Source organism: Oncorhynchus mykiss, chromosome 22 (assembly GCF_013265735.2).
Source record: "Oncorhynchus mykiss isolate Arlee chromosome 22, USDA_OmykA_1.1, whole genome shotgun sequence".
NCBI classification, from domain to species: domain Eukaryota; kingdom Metazoa; phylum Chordata; class Actinopteri; order Salmoniformes; family Salmonidae; genus Oncorhynchus; species Oncorhynchus mykiss.
In genome coordinates this window covers 14,550,585-14,570,793 of record NC_048586.1, presented here as the reverse complement: position 1 = coordinate 14,570,793, position 20,209 = coordinate 14,550,585, and the positions used below count along the sequence as shown (strand labels likewise).

The window sequence follows — 20,209 nt, the reverse complement described above, 5'->3', positions numbered from 1 at the left end:
CATTCAAATCTTCTTCCGAGTCAGCTCTCTGAGTGCGTGACCTCTGACGTACAGTGAGGCAGTCACAACATTAATTGTGCGCACTTGTGAAATCTGGTAAAGATTGAAATAAAAGTGAAAGTAAGGACGAAAGTTTATAGTTTAATGAATCAGGGGGATACTTAAAACATTTCAATTCTCGGCTACAATTTGTGATCCGCTACTTGACTGCGGTGACAGGTAATGTTAACATGCCTAGCTGAAATCAGCAGATTATTTCAGATGGCACATTAGACAGGCAATGTCCAGTGTATGGTCAAGTGCTTTGTTTGTTCATTTTGTAAAATTATCAACCATTTCTGCGTATTTTATCATAGTGTGTTCTTTGTAAATAGCCTTTCGTCCCAGTAGCTTGCCGCTGGGCACAAACTGGTTGAATCAGTTATCTCATTGGAATTTGTCAACGTATTGTGTCGTGGAATCAAAATGTAATTAATGTAAACTGTTGTTTTGCGGGTGAAATTTCAACCACAGGATTATGTCATAATTTCAACACATTTTTAACATAGACACATATAAAATATGTTGAATTTGTACCTTTTTAAACAACGTCAGATATTCAACATTATATCTACCGTCAGCACCTCCTACTGTATATTGGAGAGTTGATATACAGCTTATTTAGTGAATGGGGAAAAATGGGGAAAAAATCGATAGTTACATATCCGCATCCGCAATATTATTTTTGCGCTTGTTGGCTGTACCTGCACCAAAACCCCAGTATTTTCTCCTTCATAGCTTGTTCTCCATCTTCTTTTTAAATAGGGAGTACATTTTTTTTAAAGCACTTATTTCCAGGACTGATCTAAACTCGTTTTCTAGGGCTTTCTTGTCCCTCAGCAGCAGACATACTGTATAGTGAGCAATATATTTGGAATATTGAATTGCAAAAAAATCACAGTATCGAATCGCAATACATATCATATTGGCACCTAACTATCGTGATAATATCGTATCGTGAGGTCCCTGGCAATTCCCAACCCTAACTTTATTGGTATCTTTAATGGGATACTTTAAATAAAGGTTGATCTGATTTAGTCCTGTTCTTTAACTTTGATTCTTGGTTGAGATGGAGACGTGAATCCAACATCAATTATTGATTTGAAGACAAACTGGAATTAAAGCCAAAGATACATCTCCTTCAAATGTTGATATTTTGCTGCGTTTTCCACCAAACACAATTCAATTCCACTTTTGCAGTACAGTAAATAGCCTATTTACTTGTCGACAAGTGAACAAATATATATTGGATTCATCTTTATATTTGATTTTTAATCCCAGCCCCCGTCCCCGCAGGAGGCCGTCATTGTAAATAAGAATTTGTTCTTAACTGACTTGCCTAGTTAAATAAAGGTAAAATAAAATGTAAAAAATAAATAATTACGTCTCCAACCAAACCAAAACTAAAAGTTAAATGATACATTTAAGCCAGTGGCTCAGTTTTAAGCCAGTGTCTCTATCCAAGCATTAGATACTCTTTAAATTAGGATATTTGGCTGTATTGTCAACCAAACACAATTCAGTAATACTTTAGTAATACAGTTAAGGCTGTCTTCTAAACTAACGTGACAGAATTTATTCAACCTTAAAATTAGTTACACATCCATGGCCACATTTTGAGGTTAGCCTACTGCAACGTTTACAAGGCTGCAGGGCCAGATGGATTACCAGGACGTGTACTCTGAGCATGCGCTGACCAACTGGCAAGTGTCTTTACTGACATTTTCAACCTCTCCCTGTTTGAGTCTGTAATACCAACATGTTTCAAGCAGACCACCATAGTCCTTGTGCCCAGGAATACTAAGGTAACCTGCCTAAATGACCACCAACCTGTAGCACTCACGTCTGTAGTGAAATGCTTTGAATGGCAGGTCATGACTCACATCAACACCATTATCCCAGAAACCCTAGACCAATTTGCATCCAGCACCAACAGATCCACAGATGATGCAATCTCTATTGCACTCAACACTGCCCTTTCCCACCTGGACAAAATGAACACCTATGTGAGAATGCTATTCATTGATTACAGCTCAGCGTTCAACACCGTGTGCCCTCAAAGCTCATCACTAAGCTAAGGACCCTGGGACTAAACAACTCCCTCTGCAACTGGATCCTGGACTTCCTGACGGGCCGCCCCAGGTGGTAAGGATAGGTAACAACACATCTGCCACGCTGATCCTCAACACGGGGGCCACTCAGGGGTGCGTGCTCAGTCTCCTCCTGTACTCCCTGTTCACTCATGACTGCATGGCCAGGCACGACTCCAACACCATCATTAAGTTTGCTGATGACGCAACAGTAGACCTGATCACCGACAACGATGAGACAGCCTATAGGGAGGAGGTCAGAGACCTGACCGTGTGGTGCACAGACAACAACCTCTCCCTCAACGTGATCAAGACAAAGGAGATGATTGTGGACTACAGGAAAAGGAGGACCGAGCACGCCCCTATTCTCATCGACGGGCCTGTAGTAGAGCAGGTTGAGAGCTTCAAGTTCCTTGGCGTCCACATCACCAACAAACTAACATGGACCAAGCACACCAAGACAGTCGTGAAGAGGAAACTACAAAACCTATTTCCCCTCAGGAGACTGAAAAGATTTGGCATGGGTCCTCAGATCCTCATAAGGTTTTACAGCTGCACCATCGAGAGCATCCTGACGGGTTGCATCACTGCCTGGTATGGCAACTGCTCGGCCTCCGACCACAAGGCACTACAGAAGGTAGTGTGTACGGGGTAACTGGGGCCAAGCTTCCTGCCATCCAGGACCTCTATACCAGGCGGTGTCAAATTGTCAAAGACTCCAGCCACCCTAGTCATAGACCGTTCTCTCTGCTACCGCACGGCAAGCAGTACCGGAGCACCGAGTCTATGTCCAAGAGGCTTCTAAACAGCTTCTACCCCCAATCCATAATACTCCTGAACAGCTAATCAAATGGCTACCCAGACTACATTAAGTTGTATAAATAGAACATATCTGACATTGCATTCCCATTTGAACTTTGTTGTGCTTTTAAATGGTTGAAAGCGCAGTGATAACACATTTAGACGACAACTAAACCAAAAATCGGACATTGTTTTTCCAATGGAATTTAGTTGTGCTTTTAGATGGTTGAAAGGATATTCAACATGGGAATTCAACATTGTCTTTTTGAGTGGGTGAATAAATGTAGAAATCGTATTGATCAACGCCTCAACCAGATATTACCAAAATGCCCACGTTGAAATAACGTTATTTGCCCAGTGGGTTGGTTTGGTTGCTGAATTCTTTCTGCCCACCAGAATGTACCCATCTTCCTGTGACACCTTTGTGGCTCTGCCCCCTGCCACCCAGGGACAGCGCATCGTCTTCGGAAAGAACTCCGACAGGCCCTGTGATGAGGTCCAGGAGGTGGTCTACTTCCCTGCAAGAGACTACAATGCAGGAGAAAAAGTTGAAGTAAGTCTTTAAGACCTCCTCTGTACATGTTTTCAACATGTATATTGTAGTGATGTGAAAATGTCACCTGTCTTACACTCAGTAGGTACACAATGACAGCTGTGTCCCCTTTCTGTCTTGCTCCTCGGAGTAGTGCACGTACATCGAAATTGAGCAGGCAGCCCATACCAATGCGGTTGTGCTTAGCAGACCAGCCTGGTTGTGGGGGGCTGAGATGGGGGCTAACGAGCATCAGGTGTGCATCGGAAATGAGGCAGTTTGGGGCAGAGAGAGTGCTGAGGATGAGGAGGCCCTTCTTGGCATGGATTTTGTCAGGTGAATATCTGCCAGCTGATTCATACATCATTACATATCTGTTCCTGTCTGTAGTTTGTCATTCTTCAACTAATAATTGCTTGTAAAATAAAAATGCATTGCACTGTAAAGCAAATAATGGGGACACATCAATGTGATGGTTTTGTCTTTGCAGACTTGGTCTGGAGAGAGCAGAGACTGCTCAGAAGGCTGTGGATGTTATTGCTGAGCTGCTGGAGAAATATGGCCAGGGAGGAAACTGCATGGAGGACCAGTGTGGCTTTACCTACCACAACAGCTTCCTCATCTCCGACAGGACTGAGGCCTGGGTGATGGAGACGTCTGGGAAGTACTGGGCAGCAGAGAAAGTGGGAGGTACATTTAAGCTATCAGGGTTTAAGTTTGCCCAACTTGTGAACTTGCAGAGCAATAACAGTTTTTAATGTTGTTTTTGATCCTCCTCTAGATGGATATCGTAATATCTCCAATCAGTACTCCATAACAACCAAGATAGACAAGGAACACCCTGGGATGAGGGAGTATGCCAAGAGCCATGGCTGGTGGGATGGGAAGGCCCCGTTCAGTTTTGCTGAGACGTACTCTTTCATGACTACAGCCAGAATAGAGGCGTCTGGCAGCAGATACTGCGAAGGACGGAACCTACTAGAGCGAAGTAAAGGTGAGTTAAATATGTAGATGTAGGCCTTTGCTTTAGTGATTAGTTGTCTTGTGTCAAGTGTAGAAAGAAAATGGGTTTGATCAGATTTGAATCAAAACTGAATAGTGAATCCATATAGGACAGGGCTCTCCAACCCTTTTTTCTGGAGAGCTACCAACTTATCAACCAGCTAATTATTCAAATCAGGTGCGCCAAATTAGGTTTGTAGCGAAAACCCACAGGACGGTAGCTCTCCAGGAACAGGGTCGGAGAGCCCTCATATAGGATGACAAACCATTTACAATGAATTACTTTTGAGTATTTAGGACACATCACAGCTGAGACAATGATGGAAATCCTGAGGGACAAGGAGAGTGGCATCAACATGGAGGGGATGTTCATGACAACAGGAAGCATGGTGTCTGTCGTACCAACAGACTCCACCCTGCCAGGGGTGCACTACTTCACTGGAACACCTGACCCTGAGAGGTACAGTATGTAGCTGGCCACTGCTCAAACACCCTACCTAGCCATGTTATTGTTCCATCTAAAGTTTATGCAAATCGCTGTATATTAAAGGGTCCTTTCTTACCCAACAGGTCTGTTTTCAAACCTTTCATCTTTGTGAAAGACATTAAACAGTTGAAGCAAACTAGCTCGCCCTGTTATGGCCCTGATGACCCTGTGAAGAAGATACCCCGTTTCCAGAGCAAGCCAGATCGCAAACATCCACTGTTTATCAAACACGAGGTGGTGGCTGCAATCATTGACAGCACCAAGGTACAGAACTTTTTTCCTAATCTATACATCTGAACCCTTTAAAGATTAAGCAAATATTTGTTTTAAATGTATCATTTTATTTTTTTTTAGGACAAAGGAAAGAAGATCATGCAGAATATGAGAGTGTTAGAAAAGGAGAAGATGGCTGAGATGGAGAAACTTTTATCAAGTGGTATGGAAGACCCGACTTCAGTTGTGCACCTGTTTTCTAACTCAAGCCAGGAAGAACTGAGCGTGTACAGTAACATTTAGTGGGATCTTTCATATTGGAATGACAAGGGGTTGTTTCAAGATCAATCCCCAGCATGCAATCATTTCACTACATTGTAACAGTAAATGGTAGTTTCACAAATTGCTGCTCATCAGTAAAAAGTATTAATACATCTGGGTCATGGTTACAGCCTGTCATTTTCTTTAAAATCCTTGTTTTATATTTTTAAAACAAGTATTATATTCAACCAAACAGTAATACTAGAGCGGTTGAGGAGAGAGTTGCCTTTCGTTTGACCTTTGAGCTGTTTACTGAGTGATTAACATAGGCTTATTTAAAGTAAAAGAACAGGACAAATTCACGATATTAACACCACTGCCGTCAGGCATCTGGAAACCCCCTGAAAAGGCCTAAAGATAGAGCCAAACGTTACCACAACATGTATCCACCAGTTCTGTTTTAAACCAGTATAAAAGGAATTGCGTAAACCAGAGGTGCAATACTTTTTTTCCCTTTCATAACAGGCTGGGAATCGGAGGAACATGCAGCATTAGTTGGCTTCAAAGTACATGACTCCGTATATTCTCAGTCAAGTGACATGGGAAAAATAAAATACATTGACAAACCATCATTCAAACATTCATAATGCCAAACAAGGTGAATACATTACTTAATTACCTTATTAGCAACAGTAATAAGCACAACCCCATTAAAAGGACAAAGTAACATCGCTCCAAAATAACACATAATACAGATGACATTTAATCTGGCACATTTGGTATTGTACTCCTTTTCTCCCAACAACCTGAAATGTAATTGTGTATTTAGAAATCCCAAAAGATAGCTGATCAGAAATGTATATTTCCTGGCCAACAATCATTAAAGTCATTAAGTCAAAACCAAAACCACAATTCTGCCTCAGCAGACAAGTCTGCATCCATAAACATTTGACACCGTTCTATCTACATGATTCAAAATATATCTAGCTGCCGTATCCTATTTTCAAGTTCTAAATAAATGGCCAAATTAAGGATATTTAGAATACACAGCAACATTACATGATTCTATTTTTAATACCTGAAGTCACATTGACAAATACCATTCTTGTCATTCGAACTAAATAAAAAAACATGTTCAATCAGCCTCATGGTATACAAGCTAGTCTGTACAACTTGAGATGATAATGCAAGATTATTCATTATTAGATCTGCCTCCTTGGAAAACTTAAATCTCGTTATGCATACGGTACCACACAAACATATTACAACGGACAGTTCAAAAGAAAACAAACAAACAAGTGCTCAATGCTTGTTATGACTGCATATTTCCCATGTGCAAAACAGTGAGTATTTCAAAAAGCAGCACTCTTCAATTCACCTCTATTGGTTATTACTGCTAGATAGGTAGAGACCTAGTTTCAGGTTTGGTAGGTAGGTAGCCGACCTCTGTCATCCTGTGCCTCAGGAGAGCCCTTGAGACGGGGCCTGCCCAGGGCCCACCTTACGCTGTGAAGCGGTAGTGCAGCTCGTCATCTTGGAAGCCGTACTCCTGGGTGATGTGCTGGAGAACCCCACCCTGCTGCAGTCGGCCACCGTAGAGCAGCGCCTCTCCTCGGTCCTGTGACAGACCCACCTGCAACAGCCACTCCACCAGCTCACTGCCAAGAAAAGTGTCCGCCACCATCCTCTCCCCACACCTGTGTGTCGGAGGACAGATTCACCAACAGGCCAGTTAGGCACTCCCCACAGCTACCAGGGCCAATAGGAACGACAGAAAGAGAGGGAGAGGAGGGAGCAGATAGACAGGAGGAGGAAGATGGCGCACAGACAAAAGCAAGAGAGAACACAACCCATGGACCAAAAGCCATGAAAAAAAATAATTTATATTAGGGATGATCAATGGGTATACAAAAACTATGCCAGATGGTCAAATCATAAGCAAAGTGGACCCTGACCTCTTCTTCTGGACAATGTCCCGGACACACTGCTCTTTGTGGTATTTGGTGAATTGAGTGCAGGTCATCATGATGTCGTCAGACACAACCAGTTGAGGCTGCTCCTCTGGCTTCATACTATGCCACAGACTGGACATCCTGCACAAAAATACATGTCAAGGCGTCTTATTCAACACACAGCTTACTACTAGATCCTATGAAATGCAAGTCAGGGAACCACTTACCTCTTTTTAAATGGCAGTATTATCAGATGTTTGTCCAGACCAAAAATCCCGAATGAGATGAAGCCCTGAGGACAGAAAACACAGATATGTAAACACCACCATTAAAATGAATAGAGCAGTTGTTAATGCCATTATGTCTAGGCCAGGCCTATTGTACCTGTCCATAGTTGACCACAGCACAGAAGAACTGCAGCTCTAAGTAGAGTCTCCCAGGAACGCGATTAAACAGCCACCACAGGCAGCTGGACAGGTTCTAAAAGCGTGGAGAGAGACATGCAGTCAAACAGGGATCATCATACTAGCCCAAAAACTGAAGGGCAGGACAGGGGTAAAACTAAATCAAACAGGCTGTGTTGCATAAGGTAGGCCTAGCTGTGAGGTAATGGCATAATAACTCGAGCACAACATTTCATCACTACATTAACTGACCCTTGAGCAACATCCCAACCAATTAGGTTGCATCTTATCCTGAGGGAGCTTTGTGTGATGCTGAGTCACTCACAGCTAATAGGCTGACGGTCAGTAGCAGGCATAGGAGCACGTGGCGGGCCACCTGTCTGTCTGCTAGCTGCCTCTGCTGCTCCTCCTGGGCTAGTAGACAGCCCGTGGACTCACAGCCAGTCCCACACTGACCTGAGGAAGGCCACAGAGCAGACATGGCTGGTGACCCACGGGGTAATGACATGGTTTCAAATGAATCACTTAACTAAACTAAGCGTGACATTTGTGTGGGGATAACTGGGGCAAGGAGTATTTCCTGGTCTGACCACCCGTCCTGACCAGGGAAACTCCTTGCCCTTGGTTTAACGATATCATTTGTCTACAGGAAGAGGAGGTATCTGACACAACGAATTCAAATGAAGACTAGAGGGATGTAGGTTAGGAGGTTTCTTAAAAATCACTACCTGGCTCGATGAGTAGCGCGTCATTTTTGTTTGTGCTGACAATCATATCAGGCATGGGCTGGGACGGAGCACAGTCACACATATGGCACTCTGACAACACACACAGAGGATACATTTGATCAGCATCACACACTTCATTAACAAGTCTACTGTAATATACATGTCATAAATCCTGCTAACGCAAGTATACCTTGGTTGATGCTTCTGGCTCTGCCTGGCTCCAACATATCTGGGATAGTTTGGGTATCGGGGCAACTCTGGGGCCTCAGATCCTCAGTAGTGCCCAACAGAGAGTCTCTCTCCAGGACCTGGTACTTCGAATCCCATGTGCCTCGACTGAGGCCCATCAATGAGCCCCCACTCAGCACTATGCTGAAGGCAAGCACAACTGAGGTGCAGATGTTCTGCGGAAGTCAAAAAGACGGAAGGTCAGGATGATGAAGTCATGTTCTACGAGAGGCGATTCTGAATGTCTACTTTCCCCAGTCCGTCTCACCTGGGGTGTCCCGTAGAAGAACGCCGAGTCGATAGTGTCAGGCATCCTCTTCCCAGTTATGAGGAGCACTGCTGCCACAAGGCCTGGGACTCTGTTGGCATCAGATAAGGACCATGTTTGAGCAGCAGATTCAACAAACAAAAAAGGTCCCTTGGTTTCCAGCTATTTCATTACTTCAGTGGGGGAAAAAAATAAATAAAATCATGACTCACCCCCAGCCTGCAATCACCAGGAAGCCTGGCGCAACCTTCAGCTCACCACCCCTCTTCATCAGCACAAGGGAAAACGCTATCAGACCTGAAAACACCACAACGCGCACTCTAGCTCGAGATCATCATCGTCGCCAGACGCCGCACCGTTCACCCTTTTTCCTTTCGAATCACAGCAGGTCAAACATGCAACACAACAGCATACTGTAGGAGAGAATGGTGGTGGTATAAAGTCGATGGTCGTGCGGGTGACGGACATACCTGGCCACACGTAAGTACTGTACAGTGAGCCGTACAACAGTGTGAACGTCAACACGTGTCCAATGAAGCTGTCTTGGCGCACGACAAAGTTCCACAGGATCATGCCGACACAAGCCAGAATCTGGACGCACGGAGAGGCACACGTCAAATAGAAAGCAACAATCAATGACAACTTTTACACAACTTTCTACTATGGACAATATGACATGTTCAACATTATTCCTTGGACATACAATGTGTCAGTTGAAGAATGTTTTTGTGAAAAGTAACAGATGTTCAAAAGCCTTGCCTGTGCCAGGAACAGGTTGAGGGTGAAGATGTGAGGTAGTCTCTTGAACTTCTTACTCAGGAACATGACGGTTATGGTCCAAACCTGTAACAAAAAGACCTCAAACTAGATATGCTCGTCTACACAAACCATACAGAAAACGATACCATACGTCTTCATGTAAACCGGAATTGCAATTTCATAAACCCATATAACAACACCACATGCATTCTAGAGCAAATCAGTGCAATTATATCACAGTATATAAAAAAGATTGACGCCAGTCTAGAAAAAAAATTTAAATGGCCAGTCGAATGGGAACAGGAACAGAAAATAAACAATCCCAAATCAAATGTATTTATAAAGTCCTTTTTACACCATCAGATTTTTACTAGCAATGTGTTCCCGGTTCGTTACAGAAGTGAAACTGAGGTCACATGATAGGAGGAAGTAAGTCTCACGTATCATATCATTGGCACCAGACAGAGACGTCCTGCTGATGACTTTGAACTGCTTGGTTTCAAGTCACATCCCCATCCCTGCCCTTCATAGACTTCCTGCGCTTTTCCATATCATTGTATCCCTTTGTCAATACAGAGTTGATGTAGCCCAGCCTAAACAGTATCACCTAATACTACTGTCCCCGAATTCCACAATATAAATGGCATTAGGTACAAAGACACTTTAGTACAAATCAACACAGTACTGTGCTTGGGGCTTATAATTTCCTGAAATCCGACCACCCTGTCTGAAATAGAATAGGCTAACAAGCACAAAGCCAGTCAGGAGATAAAGACTACAGTTAATGATAATTCATAATGGTGGGGAGGCAGTCAACAACTCACCAGTGTAACTAAGCTGATGATGCTGACATTAAAGCTGACATTCTGCAGTGAATCCATCAATGGCTTAGGGTCCATCCATGGTATTGTCAGCAACCAAGCAGAAACATACATTATGGGAGCTGAGAGGAATGTGCTTAGTACCATCCCCGAGGTAACCTGTTAGAAAACAATTATGACACTGTCAATGTCTTCCTATGGCATACATTTCTATTAGGGATGCATGACATAAAATAATAATATATATTATTATTTTAAATCGGTAAGCATATCAGAAACGGACGATATTAGCGAAAAATGACAACATTGGCCCGATGTGTAAAAATGATGTCAAAGCTGACATTCATGCTGTACCTATATAACGTAGGTAGATGACGTAATGACGCCACAAGAAATATAGAGCTACATGTGCCACACAGCATTCCTAAACTAGCCCACAATGTCTGCTGTGTGGATCGAAGCAGTCAACAAGTCGAGCAGTTATTTGAAAGGGTAAGAATATTTCAGCGCGACAACTCAAAAGGCGAAATCCATTAAATGCCAAGATAATGTAATTCATTGCCCTTGACAATTAACGGATCTCTGTCGTAGATGATGTTGGCTTTTGCCAACTGGTCGAGCACCGGTAAACACTACCAAGTAGGCGCTATTTTTCAAATGTTGCCCTACCAGAGTTACACAGTATTGTAGCTACTTGCTATGTCAGCCCCATAAGCATAGAGTCTGACAGCACAGTGGGTCGACAAGGATTCCGTACTCAGGAAAGCCGTGTTGCATGTTCAAGAATGTGCTTGTTCTCATACGGCTGCTGCCATTTCAAATGGCACTTGAGAACATGTTTGAAACCTGAACACTCCTGGCTCCATTTGAACAACTGACTGGAGAAATAAGCTCATCAACTGTATCTGCAGCAGACGTGATACCCTCTGTCGTTGGCTTTGAAATGCCTTCTCAACAAAACTGCCGACACAGACCGTCAGGTTAACTTGGAAAAGTACTCTACTAGAGGCAGTGAACAAGCGATTTGGTGGCATTCTCTCTGAGCCTCTAGGTATAAGGACCGCTACTTCGATGCAGACAAGAAACAGGGTTTAATGTGAAATGTTACAGACACAGCTGGACAAGATGGAAACGGACACAGTGACAGTGCGCACGGAGGAAGAGGCGCCACGGACAGACAGAGCTGAAACTTCACTGCTTGACATGTATGATGAAATCCTGGTTGAGAATGAAACGACTGAACAAATAAACAACGAAACAGCACAGCCAGTAAGTGAAAGAAATAGGTTTTGATTATGTTTTACTGGTAATGGGGACATAAATGCCAACAAAATAACTTGTTGGTCAGTGTGTGTGTTTAAATTATTTAACTGTACTAGAATGTTTAAAAGGCCACAAATATAAAAAATAAATATCGGTATTGTTTGTTTTTTTTGGGGGGGGGGGGGGGGGGGGGGGAGAATCGGATATCGGTAAAAAATGTCATATCGGTGCATCCCTAATTTCTATCCATACAGGAGAGGGTTGATGACTTACAACTTGTAGCTCCATGTTATAGTGAGCAGCATAGATGGCCACACTGGGAGCGGTAGGGAAGACTCCATAGAGGAAGGCATAGTTGGAGAGACTGGATTGGTTGAGACCAGAGTTGGTGTGGTCGGCATACAGTAGCTCCACCATTTCTCGACAGATCAACGGCATCACCAACCTCCAGAAGGAAAAAACCCCCACAAAAAAACATGTTATTTAAAGTTACTAAAGGTTTACAAGAGAAACACTGGATTCCTTCACAATGAATCATCAGGCGAGAAGAAAGAGACTATTTCTTCTCCTAACCCTTGACAATAATGTTCTGCAGGTCAAAACACTGAAATGTGGGTGGGTGCCAGCATTGAAGAATGTTGGTAATACAATGGTAGTCATGAGCCCTTGTGTGTGTGACAGACCTATATGGATCTAGGGTTAGTTCTGAGTCAATAACATGTTGACAGCTCTCTGACAGGCCCAGACCTGCATGACATTACACCAACACAAAAATGTAATAACAAGCAGGTGTGGTCTTAGGTCCTGACACTGTATAATTACAACTAACGCTTTAAGAACAGGATGAACATATATGAACTGCAGGCCTATATGAATATGAAATTATATCACAGTTTAAGTCAGTAATAGGTCAAAAAAAAAAAAAAAAAAAAAAAAAAAAATTATATATATATATATATATATATTTTAAAGGCCATTATACTGTACACGTGTAATAATCTACCCTAACATTCTCAAACAATCCCTCCTAAATCCACCCCAAAACACTCACAGTTTTGCAGTGATGAGCAGGATCAGGGCTACAACAGTAGACCTGGTGAGCTTTCCCAACTGGCCCACCATGGAGAGGCCCAAGTAGAACAGGGCCGCTCCTCCAAAAGAGTTGGCCAGGCCGTCCACAAACTGCTCCATGAAAGCAGGGATCTTCTGGGCCAGGATGAAGTGGAAGATGATGCCAATAACAACCATGAAGACGATGGGGTTCTTCAGAACTTGAAGGATGACCACACCCACTATGTGGAGTTTGTTCTGCTGCCGGTCTCTCTGGTCCCTCCACTTCTGGATCTCACAGAAGGCAAAGCCAATTGGGTTGAGAAGCATGAGAGACACTGGGGCCACCAGGTAGATGTACTGTAGGTACTCCGGGTGGGTGTTCTTATACAAGGCCTCAACTGTAAAAAAATAAAAAATATATTTAAAAAAATAATTTGAAAAAGGTACAGTTTAGGAAGGTATATTTTAGGGAGGAGAGCAGAGTGAATCAAAATCTGTGTCACAAACCAACCAAATAAGATTTAAAGTATAAAAGACATTCGAGACATCAACTTCCTTTGTTCTGAGGTTCTGCCAGGAGGAGGCTCTCAAATTTTAAGTGGAGCGAAACTCAAAATTCAAAAAGGCACATCTGAGCAATCTTTTCTGCAGGTGCATGGTAACAGAGGAACAAGATGATAGAAAAAGGAGACCGCACACTGCTCTCGATAGTAACACTGATCTTTAATAAAATGACCGATAAGCTTATTAAAGATCAGTGATACTATCAAGAGCAGTGTGTGGTTTCCTTTTTCCTTCATCGAGTGGAGTGAAACTGAAAGGATGGAAAGAAGAACACAACACTCACCAATAGGATATCCCAAAGCAAAGTCATTGCTTTGAGTAGCAAAGATTGAGAAGAGACCAGCTTTGCTGAAGCGAGTGTCGGGACTGGCAACCAGTAGTGTAATCACACACACAATGAAAAACACTGACACTTTGGCGATGAGAATACTCCACAAAAATGGCCAGATGACATTGCCAAAGTCCAACAGTACCATGTTCTTAAAGAGCAATGCTGGGAGGGCAAACTTGGACACAAAGTTCCCCAATCCTTTGGCCTGTGTGGATGTGATGATGTTTGCTCGACCAGCAATGTAGCCACACAAGATGATCCCAAAGCACTCCAGGAGTGCTGGGAAGAGCTTGTCAATGGACATGGTGGAAGGGGTGTCAGGGGGATCCATGTCCCCATAGGAAATATTGAGGTTGGCAGGGACCTTCATAGTGGCGGTGGTGGCGTAAGTCCTCAGATAGCAGCTCTCATGGCTGGCCACGCTGATGGGGGTTGCTGGTGTCACTACCAGTCACTGAAAACAGAAAATACATGGAGGTCAGTCAACTACTACAATTTCAATTTAGAGTCCCTAAAAACAGCAGTAATGACAAGGTCTTACACCATTGAAACATTTCTGAAAACAAAAAAGTCTGCAGAAGTAAAACAATTTAGTATTTTTTTCACACGCATGTTCCTCAAAACTGAACACTAAGATAGCTAGATAGATTTATCCACTGACAACAACCAGAAAATGTGGTACCAATGACTTTGACAACATATGTAACTACCGTGTAAATACTAGGTAGAAGTTAGATGGGTAACTGGTAAAACACACACCAAATGCAACCCACAGTCTATCAGTTAGCTAGTAGGTACTTTGTAGCCTAATGCAACCTTTGACAGTATAAGCTTTAGGTCCCAAAAAAACAAAAAGAGATCTGCTGTTTGATCAGACAATTAATCTTGATGGTTGTAAAGTCATCTCAAATAAAAACTGCGAAGGACCCCTGACTTCACTCTGGACCCTGATCTCTTTTGACGAACATATAAAGAATATTTCAAGGGCAGCATTTCTTCAACTTCGTAACATTAAAACATTTGAAATTTTGTCCAAAAATTACACCGAAAAACAAATCCATGCTTGTGTCACTTCTAGATTAGACTACTGCAATGCTCTACTTTCCGGCTACAGCACTAAATACACTTCAGTTAGTCAATTGTAGCAGCCGTGTTTAGCACTAGAACCAAATAACTAGACCATATTACTCCAGCGCTATAGCCTCTACACTGGCTTCCTGTTAAGGCTAGGGCTGATTCCAAGGTTTTACTGGACTTGCTCCTACCAATGTCTCCAATTTGATCCTGCTGAACATACTTTTTGGTCACATAGTGTATGTGGACACCTGCTCGAACATCTCATTCCAAAGTCATGGGCATTAATATGGAGTTGGTCCCCCCTTTGCTGCTATAACAGCCTGGGAAGGCTTTCCACAAGATGTTGGAAGATGGCTGAATGGAAGCAAGTCCCCGCAGCAATGAGCATTAGCAAGGTTTTATTATTTATTTTTATTGAACATTTATTTAACTAGGGAAGTCAGTTAAGAACAAATTCTTATTTACAATGACGGCCTACCCTTTCATTGTTGTTGGGCGATTAGGCCCGGCTCGCAGACAGTGTTCCAACTCATCCCAAAGGTGTTCGATGGGGTTGAGGTCAGGGCTCTGTGCAGGCCAGTCAAGTCCTTCCACATCGATCTCGACAAACAATTTCTGTATGGACCTCGCTTTGTGCATGGGAGTGACCTCTACACCACTCCAGCTGATGCTTGGCATTGCACTTGGTAACCTTAGGCTTGTGTGTGGCTGCTCGGCCATGGAAACACATTTCATGAAGCTCCCATCGAACAGTTATTGTGCTGACATTGCTTCCAGAGGCAGTTTAGAAGTCGGTGGTGAGCGTTGGAACTGAGGACAGATGATGTTTACGCGCCATGCGCTTCCTCACTCGGCAGTCCCGTTCTGTGAGCTTGTGTGGCCCACCACTTCACGTCTGAGCCGTTGTTGCTCCTTGTCATTTCCACTTCACAGTGACGCCACTAACAGTTGACCGGGGCAGCTCTAGATGGGTAGAAATTTGATGAACTGACTTATTGGCAAGGTGGCATCCTATGACGGTGCCACGTTGCAAGCCACTGAGCTCTTTAGTACGAGCCATTCTACTGCCAAAGTTTGTTTATGGAGAATGCATGGCTGTGTGCTCGATTTTATTCACCGGTCAGCAACCGGTGTAGCTGAAATAGCCGAATACACCAATTTTAAGAGGTGTCCACATACTTAGTGTCCCTACCCGCACGCTATGGTCACAAGATGCAGGCCCCCTTATTGTCCCTAGAATTTCTAGGCAAACAGCTGAAGGCAGGGCTTTCTCCTATAGAGCTCAATTTTCATGGAATGGTCTACCTATCCATGTGAGAAAGGTCAAGAGAGTCTGCGTTTAAGTCTTTACTGAGTAGGTCCTATGATTGAGTGTAGTCTGGCCCTGGGTTGGCGAAGGTGAACGGTAAGGCACTGGAGTGATGAACCGCCCTTGCCGTCTCTGCCTGGCTGGCTCCCCTCTCGCCACTGGGATTCTCTGCCTCTAAGCCTTTTACGGGGGCTGAGTCACTAGCTTACTAGTGCTCTCCCATGCCGCCCCTAGGAGGGTTGTGTCACGTTGTAACAGGCTTTTTCCCCGCTATACTCGACTTGAGTGAGTTGAGCTACTGATGTGATCTTCTGTCCGGTTTTGCGCCCCCTCGGGCTTGTGCGGTGGAGGAGATCTTCGTAGGCTATACTCAGCCTTGTCTCAGGGTAGTAAGTTGGTGGTATATTGATATAGTGGTGTGGGGTCTGTGCCTTGGCGAAGTGGGTGGGGTTATATCCTGCCTGGTTGGCCCTGTCCGGGGATATCGTCAGATAGGGCCAGTGTCCCCTGACCCTCTCAGCCTCCAGTATCTATGCTGCAATAATCTATTTGCCGGGGGGCTAGGGTCAGTCTGTCCTATCTGGTGAGATTCTCCTGTCTTATCTGGTGTCCTGTGTCAACTTAAGTATTCTCTCGCTCTCTTGCCATAATTACATTAAAACAAAATGGATGACCATGCCTTGTAATGTTTCTAAAAGCAAGAAATATATTATTACGTAGTAAGAAATAATGTGGTATGTTTCTAAATGTAATTATTTTTTTTTGTGACCGAGTCTTTTAACCAAAATATCAGATACAAAATGTTCAGCTGCCCCTTTAATGACAAGAGGTTACCAAGGTAACGGGGTCACTGAATTAGTATAATGTGTCAGCGTGTGAGATTTGGGCATCTCTTCACTATCAGCACACTCAAACTAACATGGAAAAATAACTGAGCTTGTGAACAAAACAATATAAATAGCCAAGAAGCGAGTACAAAGTCTCACTTTGTAGACTTTAGACTAAATTACACCAACAACTTTTATGCCTCTGTGCAGCGCCTCCAAAAATGAATCCATCAGCACTTCACTCAGAGCGTACAGCTCTCCTGCCAGGCAGTGTTGGTGCGTGATGTGGGATATAGAATTTGTATTTCTTTGTGCGATTAGCATCTCTCAATCAAAACAGAAGACATACTTTGAAAACATCTACCGCAGCATTTTTCTTCAATAAATTGCAACTCACATGTGCTCAACTTGCCTTAACTATTTTTATTCAGAAATGTAATTCACTGTAAAGCCCTGAAAATTGACCACCCGCCAAAGTGGCTGGTGAAATAGACCGTCTTACCCACCAATACCTAAATCAAACCGCATTTGGCAGGTGTTCATTTTATGCCCTGGGATAAGGGCAATTCCATGGTAACAGACTGATTTTTTACTTTAAAAGTATGCCAAACAAAAAAACATTGATTGCAAAGTTACACAAACCATACAACTCGAGGACTAGGCCTAATTAACAACTCCCACAGATTTTTGAAAACGACATTTACTTGAAGAGCAGTGCAAATGTAAAGTTTCGTAACAGAACGATGGTAAAATCTCCCTCAGTTTTGTGTGACCACGTTTTGCAATAACTTGGTTAAATATGTACTCGGAATTAAGATTTAAAGATGTCTGCAGAAAGAATGGGGTGTTAGCTACCGTATATGACACCTTTGAGTTTAAAAAAATATAGTCTGGTTATTGAACTACAGTGAGTGAAGTGGATAAACACCCAGTAACAGAATAATGGTAACAGAATGACACCATGGGTCTCTGATCTGTACTGTAGAGAAATGTATAAAGTTGAATGTAATTCGCTTCATGGCGATGTATCCTGAACAGGTACACAAAGGTCGAAAATGTGTACACTACCATTCAAAGGTTTGGGGTCACTTAGAAATGTCCTTGTTTTTGAAAAAAAAGCTACTTTTTTTGTCCATTAAAATAACATAAAATTGATCAGAAATACAGAGTAGATATTGTCATTGTTGTAAATGACTATTGTAGCTGGAAACGGCTGATTTTGAATGGAATATCTACATAGGCGTACAGAGGCCCATTATGAGCAACTATCACTCCTGTGTTCCAATGGCACGTTGTGTTAGATAATCCGAGTTGATCATTTTAAAAGGCTAATTTATCATCAGAAAACCCTTTTGCAATTATGTTAGCACAGCTGAAAACTGTTGTTCTGATTAAAGAAGCAATAAAACTGGCCTTCTTTAGACTAGTTGAGTATCTGGAGCATCAGCATTTGTGGGTTCGATTATAGGCTCAGCACGGCCAGAAACAAAGTACTTTCTTCTGAAACTCGTCAGTCTATTCTTGTTCTGATGAAGGCTATTCCATGCGAGAATTTGCCAAGAAACTGTTTATCTCGTACAACGTTGTGTACTACTTCCTTCACAGAACAGCGCAAACTGGCTCTAACCAAGTGACCCCAAACTTTTGAACGGTAGTGTACATCCTCCTTTCTACACACTAGCCCTGTCAAAATACCCATACAAGCGTACTGCATACTTAAACTGCACACTCATTTCTACGTTTGATCTAGTAGAATTCACTCGTCTTTGACAACAGCTGATAATCAGATGATCTGACACGCTGTACCAAAATTAACGAATGGCACTCACATTATATCATATAATCTCACTTTATATGACGCATTGAGTACTTTAACATTTTTTTTGCATACTATAAAACATTGTTTTGCATACTATTAAGTATGTTAGTATGAGGATTCGCACACTGCCACTTCTAATGAGCTCCGCTCCAAAACAAGACCAAATTTGGGTGGTCTGGATCAAGCATAGACATCTATGTTTCACAAGTTCGGACATCACAGTACAGCACAGTAGTTCATTACAGTAAATTATACTGTACTGTAGTGGGCTCTACTGTAATATACATACAGACCTACATTCTACTCTGGTTGTATCCACTATACTGTCCAAACTTGTGAAACAGACGTTGATGATTGGTTCAGATTTGGCTTGACCAAATTTCAACTATATTCCAACGTCCATGGACACCCGGGGTGTCCGTCAGTTCTCAGAGGGTGAGAGTGCTGGTTACAGCTAATGGATAGAGGGGGCTCATGGGTAGGTCTCCATAAGAGCTGCGAGAGATGACATTAACTGGAGAGAGAAGACAGACAAGAGACAAAAATGAAGAGAGCGCGAGAGGAAGACAGCGAGAGACTGTTAAGACTTGTTTCACACGTTTGCGTTGACCACCACACGACAGACCGATAAAGAAAACAGTTATGACCTGAGCATAAGTATATGACAGTACAGTAGAAGGTGACCCAACGGAGTTGTGACTTCTATGAGTTCCCATAGTAGACAATTTAGTTGCAGTCATTCGGTTACCTATTTGGTAACAGAATGACATTTCACAGAATGACATTTCATAGAATATATATATATATATATATATATATATATATATATATATATATATATATATGACTCAGCTTTCATTTGACACCAAATGTAATGTGCTCTAATGAAGTTCCCGTTAGTGCTCGTGAATCATTGGGCGTTTTACATGGAAATGCCCATTATCTAAATTAGCTAACGTTAGCTATTGACAGCCCAATTAACCTTGCTCTATCCAGATAGTATGCGCGCTATTTATACATAGGTGACATGCTAGCTTGCCAAAGGCAATGAATGTACCGGGTGCTATTTTGTCTAGTCTCCTCCAAGTTGCTAACAAAAACAAAAAAAAAAGACAAGACAACTTACGGATACCTCTCCATGTCAAGTACACCGTCTGTGTCTGACAGTTCACGTTGCTACACTCCTCGCGGTGACTGCAGTGCAAACTACTTCACCAATCAAATGACATGGGGCGGAAGGGACCAATGGGTGGATTCGATTATGCTGAACCGTGGGGCATCCGGTCTCTGGACCGTCACATGAATGGGCAAAAGCGGTGAGGGAGGAGCGCACTTTTCAAATAGAACAGTAATCTGCGCCACTCGGTCATGTTGTCCACAA

The 20,209-nt window shown here is 42.9% G+C and overlaps 2 protein-coding genes across 4 annotated transcripts; one reads left to right on the top strand and one right to left on the bottom strand.

Moving 5' to 3' along the window:
- Positions 1-25: 25 nt before the first annotated feature.
- Positions 26-5,603, top strand: LOC110501444 (secernin-3). Its single transcript, XM_021579011.2, has 8 exons — positions 26-219; positions 3,327-3,483; positions 3,617-3,798; positions 3,953-4,152; positions 4,244-4,456; positions 4,762-4,924; positions 5,035-5,215; positions 5,306-5,603. The coding sequence occupies exons 2-8, from the start codon at positions 3,328-3,330 to the stop codon at positions 5,465-5,467; spliced, it is 1,257 nt and encodes a 418-aa protein (XP_021434686.2). The 5' UTR covers positions 26-219; position 3,327; the 3' UTR covers positions 5,468-5,603.
- gpr155a (G protein-coupled receptor 155a) lies at positions 5,272-20,209 on the bottom strand. Of its 3 annotated transcripts, none has more exons than XM_036958799.1 (16): positions 19,955-20,209; positions 13,749-14,250; positions 12,900-13,299; positions 12,122-12,293; positions 10,589-10,744; positions 9,765-9,848; positions 9,476-9,596; positions 9,218-9,302; positions 9,006-9,096; positions 8,700-8,913; positions 8,510-8,599; positions 8,107-8,237; positions 7,762-7,857; positions 7,605-7,669; positions 7,381-7,518; positions 5,272-7,174 (listed from the first exon to the last, which is right to left on the bottom strand). In XM_036958799.1, the coding sequence occupies exons 2-16, from the start codon at positions 14,164-14,166 to the stop codon at positions 7,081-7,083; spliced, it is 2,355 nt and encodes a 784-aa protein (XP_036814694.1). In that variant the 5' UTR covers positions 14,167-14,250; positions 19,955-20,209; the 3' UTR covers positions 5,272-7,080. The 3 variants fall into 3 exon arrangements, with proteins under 3 accessions (XP_036814694.1, XP_036814693.1, XP_036814692.1); XM_036958798.1 differs by having other exon boundaries at positions 5,272-7,122; positions 19,961-20,201; XM_036958797.1 differs by having other exon boundaries at positions 5,272-7,122; positions 19,955-20,197.